At 41.7% G+C, this 13,371-nt stretch overlaps 1 protein-coding gene across 3 annotated transcripts in view; it reads left to right on the plus strand.

Annotated features, from left to right (window-relative positions):
* The first annotated feature begins 579 nt into the window (after nucleotides 1-579).
* Nucleotides 580-13,371, plus strand: part of ptk2ba (protein tyrosine kinase 2 beta, a) — a 19,358-nt gene continuing 6,566 nt past the window's right edge. For 2 of the 3 annotated variants that reach the window (XM_076299281.1, XM_076299284.1), the window contains exons 1-21: nucleotides 580-674; nucleotides 3,184-3,421; nucleotides 3,663-3,841; nucleotides 4,313-4,400; nucleotides 5,473-5,552; nucleotides 6,123-6,185; nucleotides 6,337-6,391; nucleotides 6,655-6,795; nucleotides 7,372-7,446; nucleotides 7,869-7,970; nucleotides 8,112-8,229; nucleotides 8,585-8,624; nucleotides 8,765-8,799; nucleotides 9,299-9,343; nucleotides 9,485-9,582; nucleotides 10,248-10,329; nucleotides 10,479-10,579; nucleotides 10,697-10,812; nucleotides 11,307-11,407; nucleotides 11,518-11,607; nucleotides 12,205-12,409. In XM_076299281.1, the coding sequence (XP_076155396.1) occupies nucleotides 3,224-3,421; nucleotides 3,663-3,841; nucleotides 4,313-4,400; nucleotides 5,473-5,552; nucleotides 6,123-6,185; nucleotides 6,337-6,391; nucleotides 6,655-6,795; nucleotides 7,372-7,446; nucleotides 7,869-7,970; nucleotides 8,112-8,229; nucleotides 8,585-8,624; nucleotides 8,765-8,799; nucleotides 9,299-9,343; nucleotides 9,485-9,582; nucleotides 10,248-10,329; nucleotides 10,479-10,579; nucleotides 10,697-10,812; nucleotides 11,307-11,407; nucleotides 11,518-11,607; nucleotides 12,205-12,409 (2,012 nt within the window). In that variant the 5' untranslated portion in view covers nucleotides 580-674; nucleotides 3,184-3,223. The remainder of the gene's footprint in view (nucleotides 675-3,183; nucleotides 3,422-3,662; nucleotides 3,842-4,312; nucleotides 4,401-5,472; nucleotides 5,553-6,122; nucleotides 6,186-6,336; nucleotides 6,392-6,654; nucleotides 6,796-7,371; nucleotides 7,447-7,868; nucleotides 7,971-8,111; nucleotides 8,230-8,584; nucleotides 8,625-8,764; nucleotides 8,800-9,298; nucleotides 9,344-9,484; nucleotides 9,583-10,247; nucleotides 10,330-10,478; nucleotides 10,580-10,696; nucleotides 10,813-11,306; nucleotides 11,408-11,517; nucleotides 11,608-12,204; nucleotides 12,410-13,371) is intronic. The other variant, XM_076299283.1, reaches the window with a different exon arrangement.

Genomic DNA, 13,371 nt, shown 5'->3' on the forward strand with positions numbered 1-13,371 from the left:
ACGGTTGCTTCATAACTTCTCTGTGTGTTGTGTTCAGCGGCGACAGTGTTTGTATTGCGCATGAATGGAAACTATGGTGATGTGCAGGGGAAATGAATCGGTGTAACATATTCTATGTAGCCTATTCTGCGTGTAAGTGCGAAGTAAAATTAGTCAAAATAATAAGACTATAGTAAAATGTCCTGCATAAAGAGAGCATAAATAAAACACATGGCAATAATTTTAGAATATCGAATGCGCACGCAATTAGGAATGAGCTCGAGAGGCGCTAATTAAATGACGTTAGTGTACTGTAATTTTGCTGTCGCAGTCTTACACCAACCTGAACTTTATCCAAGATTTTGGACTAGGCTACTATTTATTCATGCTCATTTACACGTTTGAGATATTTTACACACTTCTTGTCAGTGTCGCTAAAAGCTTAAAATAAGGTGATGCTTTAAATTCCACCTCGATGTATGAGTATGAGTGTAGCAGATAGCCGAGAATTATCGCGCCCTTGTCAAATATCCTGCACTTGACGCAACTTACTAGAGAAATAAGGAAGTGACAAGCTATGGGTGTGGCCAGAGTCTTGTGTTCTTAGCTGTCCAGAGTCGCGCTGTTATGGGACAGGATCCTAAAACCGTTTAGTGTGCAGTGAAGAGGCTGCCTAAAGGAGGTCTTACCATCAGGTTGGTGTCATTTTGAAAAGTCCTAAATACTTAATTACTATAGGGACTTTAGAATGTTTCACCAATGGTTGAAACATATATCGCCATGGCTAGATTGAATGAAGGAAGTTGAGGATGTGGTCGGTGAGAAAAGTAAGCTTATCAAAAAAACATTTGGACATGTCTCAGTGACTTATCTAAGATGCTTGAAAGAGCTGGGACGATAGCTCTGCAGGTGCTGCCTCTCATCTGTTTTATTGTGTGCTCAGACATTTTATTCTTACCTAAGAACTTCTGATATACAGGTACATTAGGGTAGAGATTGACAAAAGACTGACAAAAGACTGGTGTGGTCGGTTTATTTTGTTTTCCTTTGCTATGTTTAGGTATTTATGTGATTGATGAGTGTACAGCTTTGCATGTATTAAGCTGTTATTGTTGATGGAGACAGGTTACAATCAAGGCAGTTTGCCTACTTTTTAAAAGGGAGAACAGTCATCATTGAAGTTTTGCCGACAAGTTTGTACAGGTATTACAGAGGATCAAGTGTTGGCATCCAGGAAAAGTCTCAGCATATGCAACATAACTGCTTAGCCAAACACTAAATGATCTCGCATTGCCTATTGCCTAATTCAGAAGTTTCCTGTGTGTGCTGCGGCCTGCCAGCGTGTAGCTCTTCTCAGATCTGAGCTGTTCCACATGGGCTGGTGTGATAGCTGGGGCAGGTTTATAGGTGTGACAGCAGGAACACACATTCCAGCGCCTCGGGCCCGCGGCACTGGCACACTCACTGGGCACCTCTCCCCTCCCACTTCCTGTGAGAGACTGAGCCGTGGCTCACCGCATGAGATGCACTTGGGAAAGCCATGCGGAGGAACCTGTCACATCTGTTCCGTCTAGTGTTGCAACAGCAGCCCGTGTATCTCTCGCCATCTTAACAAGGCCCGATGCAGTGGTTAGGGCTAATAAAACAATAACAGGCCTTTCATCCTTAGACGGGCCCACCACCAAAACCATGCAGGAAAAGTTGAGGGCACTTCCTTGACACTGATGCTGCTCTCTTTAATACATCAAATGTATCCATACAAATGTATCCATAACATGTATACATTGTTACTTTGAAGTAACATTTTGCTGAAAATGTATTGTGTCTGGCATGAAGTTTGTCTTGCCCTGCATATAGTTCTGGGCACTGCTCAAAACAGGGACAAGTGAGTTGCCAAGTGGGTTGCCAGGTGGTGTGTGCATCTACGCACTTTCACACATTTTGCTGCTCTGATTGTAAAAAAAAGTGTCATTACAACAGGAAACTGAACATGTATTGACAGCCACCCTCATGTTGGCTGTTGCCTGTGTTGAGACATACTATGCCAGATCAAAAGAAAGTTTTCATTAGGAAAGAAACGCACACAATGTCTCGGAGGAACACAACAATATGCCCATGGCTCTGTTATTGTTGGTCTTCTGTTTTTACTATTAATGTGTGGTCAGAGATTATGAGATTGGGTTTAGTAATGCTTACGTCACTGGCTAGAGAGAATGAGCCACCACTACAACTACAGTTTGGCTGTTTATAAATGTTGGTATTAAAAAATATTGGTAGATGTTAAGTTTCATTTTAGTTTGTTTATTTTTTGTGGCAACATCATGACCTTAAAGTGGCAAAAGGGAAGTGGCATGAGGCCAGGGCAGAGTGATCCATACTATTTTCTATCTGAAATACTTCAGTTTCAGACTTCCTATTTTTACCTCAACTGAAAAACTTCTATTTCTGTTCCCCTCCACCCTCTCTCTCTCTCTCTCTCTCTCTCTCTCTCTCTCTCTCTCTCTCTCTCTCTCTCTGTCTTTCTCTCTCTCACACTCTCTTTCTCTCTCTCTCTCTCTCTCTCTCTCTCTCTCTCTCTCTCTTTACAGTATTATTTTGGCTTCATTCTTTCCTCTTCAGTAGCACCCAAAGGATGTCCTATCTGTATTCCTGTTTGCCTCATATTGTTAGGCTGATCATAGGAACTGTTGAAGGCAATGGAGAGAAAATATCTACAGTATGCTTTGTGTTTTTGTCCTGACTCGAAGCTAGTTCACTGTGTTCCAGATAAGAGCTCCTGGACACATCTGCCGACACTAAACCAAACATAGGAAACAATAGGAAACGTTTCCACTTAAGCACGTGTGCTGACTTGTGTTGTGTCTGTTTCTATTCCTTGTGCCTTTGACATTTGCCGTCAATGTTACTGTTCCTCCATTGGACCAAATGTTACCGTTCTGCCATTGGACCAAATGTCACTGTCTCTATCTGTCTATTTCTTCCTCTCATTGTTTCCTCTAATGTGTGCATCTACATGGAAAGTTTGATGACTGGTCTGTAGTTGAATGCTTTATTATGGTGTATTAAGTAGACCTGTGTCTGCACCTAAAGACGCCACTAGAGCAAGCTTTTCCTTATGTTGACATAATGGCTCTCTCTTAAGTGTGCTTCTATAATTCTTGTATTTATCATACTTCTTCTTGTTTTTCTTCTTCTTCTCTGAAGCAGAGATGAGGCAACCGGTGTTGTGACGTTGAAGACAGAGATGGCAGGGGACACCAGCACATTGTCCTGGAAACTGTCGAGTTCCCCCGGTCCGCAGGGAGACACGGGGGGCCCTGATCTTGGGGTTGCAAGTGATGAACGACCCGTCAAGATCCTGAAGGTGTGCTTCACCAGCAACAGCTCGAACCCAGGCAAAAACTTCAAACTGGTCAAGTGTGATAGCGACTGGGAGATCAGGGTGAGATGCTAAGTCAAATTCTTTCTTTTCTGTTCACTTGTTTCATCATTTAGTAAGTTATTAGTCAGAGGAATATCTTGAAAATGCCTAAATCTAATCTATTCTTTATTTTGATGTATGATTATGTTCAATGGCATAACCTGAGCATATAGTGTGTCATCATGATGCTAGGTTATGCTGAAATCTTATTGATTTGCTGTTTAATCCCTGTCATTGAGTGCCGGTCCTTATAACCCCTTAGGCCATCATCCAGTCCATCCTGGACAGTGGTCGGCTTGGGCCAAACATCCTGTACCCACAATGCTTTGGGCTCCTGCTGAAGCACCTGAAATCAAGCGAGGTCCACTGGCTCCACCCACTGATGACCGTTGGGGAGGTGGAGCAGAAGTATGAGCAGCAGCACGTAGAGGCAGAGTGGAGGTGAGAATTCTGGGTAGTGGGGGCCCATTCCGAGTAGTCACATTAATCTGCACCACTCTACTACCCACATGGCAGGCTGCGAGCTGCCCATTCCCACACAGAATGTTTTGTGGCATGTGATGTGACAACACTTTCCCTGTGGTCTCTCAGAGATACATATATGCTTTGACCAATATAACAGGCTATGTAGCTAAAAATATCCCATAGGCTACATGAGTGAACAATGCCCGTCTTCAAAGGGGACATCACATTGTGAGCTTCAGAGAGACTGCAGAGGGCCTGTCTAAGTGTGTCTGGGTGATTTCCTCATCAGCTGTTTTAATAGTCCAGTAATACACCCTCAGGCCACTCTCACTTCTTCTTCACATCGTTATTTTCCTTGATCAAACAGATTAAGTCACTGATGAGTCTGTTTCAGGCTGGTTTTGGATTTGTGATTTCATGTACTTGCTATCTCAACACCACCTGCAGATATGACTTGAGGATCCGCTACATTCCCAAGGACTTCCTGGAGAAGTTTAAAGAAGATAAAACCACCCTGCTTTATTTCTACCAACAGGTAAACTTGTGTGTGTGTGTGTGTGTATGTGTGTGTGTGTGTGTGTGTGTGTGTGTGTGTGTGTGTGTGTGTGTGTGCGTGCTTGCGTGTGTGTGGGTTTGTATGTGTGCCCGCATGTGTCTGTTTCTTGCCTAGCTGTGAATGTAGTTTCCTGTTATAAGAAACTAGGACGATGTTTAGATGGGCTCCTAGCAGGGTTTTCAATGTAAAACTCAAATTCATGAGACTACACAGTAACTTCCTTATAGTTTCTTTTAGAAGAAGCAAACTCAGTCCACTAAAATGGGACCAGAAAGTGGACCAAAACAAAAGGGACTCAGTTCATTTTGTATTCACATTATGAGTTCATTTGAAAGAGGACTTACATAGATCTCTTTCTGGTGCACTTCAGCTCTGATGGGGCCTCAGTTTCCTTCCTGTTCACATTATACATTCTCTTTGGGTCTCAGACCTTAGGTTACTGCTTTGGATTATGGGTTATGTAGTTGCTCATTTCCATCATCATTCATTATCAGGTTGAAATAATTATCATAACCTATAATTGATGTGGTGATTTTGTTTCATAAATTCATTTGTTCTGAAATATATATATGTGATAATATATTTTCAGAATGAATTCTGATCTGAAGTTATTGCAAATATCCTCTTGAACTGTCAGTCAACACTCCAGCCAATCACACTGTCTAATTCAGTGGTAGGCCCGCCCCACCTGATTACTGTTGCTATGTCCAACTTTAGCTCACGTCTTACCATTCAAGTCAGAGAATTCACCTGCCACTGTATTGTATGGTATAAATAGACGCCACGGACAGGAAGGGCCTGTATTTACAAGTGAATAACAAAGTGTCTGATGCATGAACTGAAGCTACTGTGTGGTTTGTGGGAGCATTGAGCCGACCCACAGATGTTTGTGGAAAGGCTCTTGCTCAAATTATGGAACTAGCTATACTTGAACATTAGACTTGTCACTTTGCTCATCATTTAAATGAGGGTTCCCAGGTGTTGTTCTTCCTGAGGTGGCTAATGTGAACTGCTGTGCCAATGTGCGATGACCGTGTGCTGTCTTCCTCAGGTACGTTCTGACTACATGCAGTACTACGCCTCCAAAGTGAGTGACGGTATGGCCCTACAGCTCGGCTGCTTGGAGATACGGTAGGAGTCATTTTGTGAAATTGCATCAGCACAGTAAACCAGTGTTTTTCAACCTTTTTTGTGCCACGGCACACTTTTGACACTTAAAATGTCCCACGGCACACTAACATCCTGTGTGAAGAAAAAATAAACATACCATAGCCTAACATTTCAAATAATACACAGATATGGCCTTATGATGGCTTCTATGCAAGACCTGCTCAATAAAACAAGCACCTTCTGTTTCATTTGTAGGTGACTATCTAATTTAATTGTTGTTATGAACTGGATATGTGATGAATCTGTGAATACTGGATATGGGGGCCCCATTGTACAATGCCTGCATACCACAAATAGTGCAATCATACAATCAATGAGAGCATGTGGTTATAAATTCTTTGATGCAACAGTTGCTTTTCTGGACCAGTGAGTGACATTTGGGTAATTTTCTGCGGCACACCTGATGATCTCTCACGGCACACTAGTGTGCCCCGGCACAGTGGTTGAAAAACACTGCAGTAAACAACGCAGTGTATTAATGTTTTGGGTATTGTGCTGTGACGTTACGGTGTGATCTCTACATCCTAACAGGAGATTTTGCAAAGACATGACCGCCAACGGCCTGGAGAAGAAATCCAACTATGAACAGCTAGAGTGAGTGTTTAGAAGACATGTGCATGCTTGCATGTGCTGTACGTGTGTTTGAGCATGCACTGAGGAGTGTTGCTGTGGTTCAGAGCCATTGTAAGGCATGTGTACTGTGATGAATGTGTCTGAAGATTACCTCATCCCTGTGTCTTTGCAGGAAAGATGTGGGCCTCCACCTTTTTTTCCCACAGGAGCTCATCGACAGTATGAAGGTGAAATAGCAATATTGTAAATATGGTTGACATTTTTTTATTGTTGTGATGAATATTAAGATTCATTAACCCACTCATCAATACTTCACTTATGTTTACATAAGAATATATTAATAATGAATGAATTCATTCATTCTCTGTGTCATATATTAATATGCTGCTCATGAAAATAACAATACCTGAAACATTTGAATGCAACTGATTTCTGTATGATTCTGAACAGCTTGTTTGGTAATGATTGTATGTGTCTGTGTATATGGTAGCCCAAGCAGCTGAGGAAGATGATTCAGCAGACCTTCCTGCAGTATGCCACTCTGAAGGATATAGACTGCATGGTGAAGTTCTTCCAGACATTCGCTGTCTTCAACAGCTGCGACGAAGAGGTCTTTGCTTGTGAGCTTGTGGTGAGAAAGCCTACACTTGTAGATGACTGGTTCTTTTTTTCCCATTTTACAGCTTTTTAGGAACTAGGTCTTCAGAACATTGAAGTATCAAGATTATTTATGTGTGGCTGGCTGTATTAGATGTTAACTGTTTATAACTGAAATGGAAATTATATATAATATATTATTCATAGTATACCCTATACTGTCTGATTTGGTAAAATCTATCATCTACATGTGAAATAATTAAGCAACTATATGCAAGCATTTTAGAGGAGTGCAGCTCAATAGATGGTTGCCAATAGATCATGAATTCTGCAGCATCAAATTAGTTTTTTTGGGAGGTGGAAAAGTAAAAGCAAATGGCTCATCTGCTCAATTGAAAACCACATAAATCTAATTTCAAATGTGTTCTTGTGTTGCTGTTCAGAGTACTATCTAAAAAATAGTAAAGAAGTCTAATGCAATATAAAAATGCATTTGATGCCAAAAAGCACGTCTTTCACATTTGTAGAACATTTAAGCTCCCTAAATGGCTTCTCTCTGAGATATAATGGAATGAGTCTCATTTGGACATTTCGGTTTTACCCTTCGCAGCAAGGCTGGAGTCTGGCCGTAGATTTGGTAATCGGTCCCAGAGGGATCTGCCAGCGTACAGACAAGAACTCCACGGTAAGAGCTGCACTCTGTACCAAAATACTAATTACCAATCCGATCTACTATATCAATACACAGTGTCTATGATACAATACAATGGTCTGTTCACTCTCAGATCTGACATGCTGTTTATTACATAGACATTACCACTTTGTAAACTTTTGTAAACGCACATACCTCATGTACTGTGAAGATCTACATTTTGTGTCATCGTCTAGAGATTATGTCTGTTTAATAAAGGGAATATAACAAAGATAAAATTATATCTTGGTCTTTGTTTTATTTATTTATTTTGAAGGCCTGAATCAGTTGACGTAACACGTTCTCTTGAGCAACATTTCCTAATAATGTGGTGTAATTCTCTGAGAAAGGTCTGAGAAAAGAGTGAAAGTGAATTGTACTATTGACCCAGTAAACTTGTTTCCATTTGTGTACAGCCCATCTGCCTGGCCACCTTCGACCAGGTCAACAGCGTGAAATGCTCTCAGAAGGACGATGGGAAAGCACTTTTATCTATAGACATACAAGGAGCCAGACAGGTAATCAGCAGCACTCTCTGTTTAGTCATTCTCTGTTTTGCAGTTTCATACTTTACTGTACCTACACACCATAATTGTTGATTGGGTTACTTCTATATGGATGTCTGTTACTAACTTGACTGTTCCATGTCTCTCGCTTAGCCTTTGACGGTAAATACAGCTACTCTTGCTATATCTGAAAATATGGCTGACCTCATCGATGGCTACTGCCGAACGGAGAAAGGGAATGACACATCTGTGATTGTGAAGCCTAACAAAGGTATTGGGAACTGCTTTTATGGCAGCTCTATGGTTATGTTTGGACCATGGCATTAGTCTTGCCCACTTGTTTGTTGGTGGCCTGTTTCATATCCAGTTATGATGGTTGTGGGTGTCAGAGTCAGCTTAGAGCATTTCTGTCTCCTGTTACTTTGGTTATTAAGTGTTACTAAGGTAACCTTGTGGGCTGGTGGACTGTTTCATATCCAGTTATTATGACTTTCATTACACCTGTTACTGATTACTTTGTTTTATTTTTAGCACTAACTTCTAGCTAATGTAAAACAATGAATGTGGAGGTTATGGTGTTTTGTTTTGGTCATTCCATCTCATGCTCTGATCTTTTTATTTACCAGGTCGAGAGGCAAGAAATTCTCTACCTCCAATTCCAGACAAGTGAGTTTTTACGTTGCGTGGTGTTTCTGTGTTTTTAACGATCTGAAGCTTCCTTCTGTAGGCTGTTGAATATTTCCTCCTGTCACAACAGACTGCTTGGTTGTGAGTTTTATTAATGTTGTTGTTTTCCCTATGAGCAGAAACAAAGACGCCAGCAAGGGCATCAGCACTGTAGGTATGTGAGGTACTCCCTGCTTATATACTCACATGAACAGACATGAGACAGTGTGAGACAGGAGATGAGTGAGACAGTGTGGGACATGAGACAGCGTGAGACAGTAGATGAGTGAGTGAGTGAATGAGTGAGGAAGAAAGGAAGTAACCAAATGAACTGAGTGAGTAAGTCAATGAGTAAGTGAGTGTGAATGAGTGAGTTAGTGCAAGTCAGAACGTAAGAGATTGAGTGAGTGTGAGTGAGTAATGATGTAAGCAAAGGAAGGAGTGTAAGTGAGTGAGTGCAAGTGAGTGAGTGAGTGAGTGAGTGAGGAAGTAAGGAAGTAACCAAATTAAAGAGTTTGAGTCAGTAAGTGAGTGCAAGTGAGTGAGTGAGTGAGTGAGTGAGGAAGTAAGGAAGTAACCAAATTAAAGAGTTTGAGTCAGTAAGTGAGTGCAAGTGAGTGAGTGAGTGAGTGAGTGAGTTAGAATAAAACTGACCTCTCTGCTCTCTGTCCCAGGGTCAGATATATATGCAGAGATCCCGGAGCAAGATGCTGTAAACAGTAAGTGCTTGTACCTGATTCAGAACATTGTTGTTAACATATGAAACAACACACTATTTTAGTGTATCAATCACTGTTTTATCACACTAAACTAAGCAATTCACCAAAGACATGAAACTGTGAAAATTTGTCACTCTCCAGCTCAGAAGTATGGCCTGTCAAGGGATGATATTGTGCTGGGTCGCATCCTTGGTGAAGGGTTCTTTGGGGAAGTTCATGAAGGCTGCTACAAAAGTCGGGCAAGTGAATCATGATTCTTGATTATTAGTCATTGTCATGTTTCTCTCTGTAATGGTGAAACAGTTTTCATCACCAGCAGATTTTGCGTTGCTGTGATGAGAGGATAGATGGCGCTAAACTGTAAAGATGTTTTTATTTACCACATCCGTAATATAATGTCCTTTTTATGTCCATAACCTTAGGCCTACATGTGTTTATTTATAAAGCCATGGTTGAATACAGGTGACTGCTATGTCAAGGCAAATTTAGTTTCAGAATTATTTTCATGTTGTTGTAGCGTCATGCTTCTAAACATAATGTGTGGTCAATTTGTGCAGCACAGATGTCTTCTTAATATATATATATTTTATTTTTTTAAGATGCATAACAGTGACTAATGTTTCGATGCAGGATTACATCTTCATCAGAGTCCTAGGACTCTGTCACTGTTATGCAAAAAATACTATAAATTAAGAAGACATCTGTGCTGCACTTACTTCCTGCCCTGGCTGCACTGGATTGTTGGATTACAGAAGCGCGGAGAACCTTCTCTTTCCTACTCGAATAATGTGTGGTCACTTTGTTTGACTGGAATGGAACCAGTTCTACCCTGCTGTCTGTGTTCTGTGTATAGCACAGTAATGCGCAGTAAGGTGCTAACATCATGTTACATGTCTCTTCTCAGACTGGTGAACGCATCAGTGTGGCCGTGAAGACGTGCAAGGACTGCGCTCCTGATGTAAAGGAGAAGTTCATGAGTGAAGCAGGTGATAATATCATTCATTGAGAAAGAACCACTTTCTGTCCTAGAGCACTGACCTTTACTTCCCCATGTTAGCATCACAGACTGGAACCAACTAGCATTTAAAGTATTGTTTAGTGGAGGATTATCATGTCTGTGTATGTTTGTGTGCAGTGATCATGAAGAATCTGGATCATCCTCATATTGTGAGTCTTATCGGAATCATTGAGGATGACCCGGTGTGGATTGTCATGGAGCTTTATCAGCATGGAGAGGTGAGGCACGATTGGCTACCATCTTTGATTAGTCTAAGACTGGATGTTAGACTGAGCTAACAGGATGAATGAGTTGTGTGTTGTGTAACGGTGACTGTCTATGATTCTGTCCATCAGCTTGGGAATTATCTGCTAGAGAACCAGCACACCCTGACCAACGTCACCCTGGTCCTGTACTGTCTGCAGATTAGCAAAGCGCTGGCCTATTTGGAGGGAGTTAACATGGTGCACAGGTCAGAACACCCCTCACCACTTATTCAAAATAAAATGTTAAAAATAGTATAATGTCAAGGCAAGGGACAGTAAACTCAGAAGTAGTCTCGCAGGCGTCAGACTCGAGAGTGAATACAGGATGAGTGTATTACCCCAAAACCCAGTGTGAAGCTGACGTCTCTGTCTGAGGTTTGGCTTGCTAATCTGCATGGTGAGTTTAATAGAAAGCTATTACATGTAAAAGCATCATCCAGCACAGTTAGCCACACGGTGCGTGTGAAATGGCTGGTGTGAGAGGTAGCTGAAAAGTAGAGTTTAGACAACAGGAAGTTTACAAGAACAACGTTTTAGCAACTCACAGCTTGTGATGGAAGTGTGCACTACTAAGATCTTTGTCAACTATTGACATTCTATTCATAGACGTTGAATAGAATCATATTCAGAGATATTGAATTCTGCCTGTCAGTGGATGACAGTTTGGATTTTATCAGACTCATTTTATTGTGTAACATAGAGACATTGCTGTGAGGAATATACTTGTGGCAAAGCCAGACTGTGTGAAGCTGGGAGACTTCGGCTTGTCAAGATACATAGACGAGGAGGAGTATTACAAAGGTAACACAAAACATCTGTCTTAAAAACAGTGTATTTCTCTAAAAACTGTCATTACAGTTACAGTAAGTAGTCACTTATTTACCACCTTGTCCCTGTCTTTCCCCTTACAGCCTCTATCAGTCGACTGCCTATTAAATGGATGGCACCAGAATCCATCAACTTCAGACGGTTTACATCGTCAAGTGATGTCTGGATGTTCGGTGAGTGTGTGAAAACGAACCCTATACTAGGTTGAGCCTTGTTCATTGTCGAAACCTTCATGCTTCTGCTCTGTAATGGATTATTCCGTGACAGCTGCAGCCACTAGCCTGAGAACAGTTGCACTATCAGACCACCTCCTTCGCAGCCCTGCATATCCACACCTTTGCTCTAGTTGTATAGGTTTGGTCTTTCCTGTCTAGCTAGCAACACCAGAAGTAAGAGTGCATCGTTTTTTTGTGTGACCAACATTGGTGTCCGTGCTGTGAGGCGTGTAGCCAGAGTGCCACCAGGTCACCCCACTACAGCCTGCCCTGCACAACCATAATAATAGTTGTCGTTAATGCAAGCAGATGCAGAATGCTTGAGAAAACTATTCTGATTACTGTATGTGTTTATTGTCTGCGTCTGTGTCTGTGTCTGTGTGTGTGTGTGTGTGTGTGTGTGTGTGTGTGTGTGTGTGTGTGTGTGTGTGTTTGTGTGTGTGTGTGTGTTTGTGTTTGTGTGTGTGCGTGTTTTTGTCTATGTATGTGTGTGTGTGTGTGTGTGTGTGTGTGTGTGTGTGTGTGTGTGTGTGTGTGTGATTGTGTGCTCCCCAGCCGTCTGCATGTGGGAGATCATGAGCCGTGGCCAGCAGCCCTTCTTCTGGCTGGAGAATAAAGATGTCATCAACCAGCTGGAGAAGGGTGTGCGTCTGCCCAAGCCAGAGGACTGCCCTCCCACGCTCTACTCCATCATGACTCGCTGCTGGACCTACGACCCCCACCAGAGGCCAAAGTTCACCGAGCTGGTCTACAAGCTGAGGTAGGGGAGTAGCTTACTTGAGGACTTAGTTAGTTTAATTTTGATCATAACCCTTGGATGATACATGGTAAGAGATTGTGCATGCATTTTTACAGGCACTTATCCTAATGCTAATAGTTCTATACAAGATTTTCAAATCTGCTTAAATTTGTTTGTGTGTGTAGGTGTAGGGAGCATTTAAACAAATGTGTTAATAATAAGAGAATGTCTTTACCTTTGTTGTTATCTGTACTGTTATATGGGACTCTACCATTATGAAATAATTTGGTGGTCTGTAACAGTAAAGACAGCTGTTCTATTTTAGCATGTACAGACTCCCTATGATAACAGTAAAGACACGTTTCATAAATGTCTCTAACGAAAGTGTCTTCAGTGCTATGTGTGTCTCTTATAAAATTGCTCCTTATGACACCCTTATGTACAGTACAGTATATTGGGTGTTTTACCGTAGTGTGAAAATAGATCTTAAGGGGCCGTTTATACGAGAACGATTGCGAAGGAAGACGACAAAATATTTTATCATAAGGGCCTTTCGTTTACACGGCGACCCCGCCATCGGGGCTTGAAGACGCAAAAATCTGAAGACTCCTTCCAAAGTGTAGAGTTTTGAGGACGACCCGGGTTGCGTCTCTGTCTAAATGGCTAAACCATCTAAACTGTCAAATTAGAATGTCTGCGAGTGACGTATCGGGGTTCTATCACTCCACCACCCAGCGGTCTGGAATGCATATCCAATCGAATATCACATACTCTTGCGTCTTCATATAAACAAAGATTTCCCCGAGAATGCTCGTCTAAACGCGAATAAAAAAAGACGAGACGCCACTTCTGCTTCTTTTCATCGTCACCGTATAAACGTAGCCTAAGTGTGTGTTGTATGTGTGAAATGTATGCTATATGTGTTTTTCTCGTGGGTAGTGTGGTGTGAGATGGCAAACTTGTGGTGTTGAAGTGATACATGT

This window comes from Alosa pseudoharengus, unplaced genomic scaffold, assembly GCF_046254945.1.
Source record: "Alosa pseudoharengus isolate Yale_2024_CS ecotype anadromous, Long Island Sound unplaced genomic scaffold, YU_APseudo_1.1 YU_APseudo_1.1_scf_22, whole genome shotgun sequence".
Taxonomy (NCBI): domain Eukaryota; kingdom Metazoa; phylum Chordata; class Actinopteri; order Clupeiformes; family Clupeidae; genus Alosa; species Alosa pseudoharengus.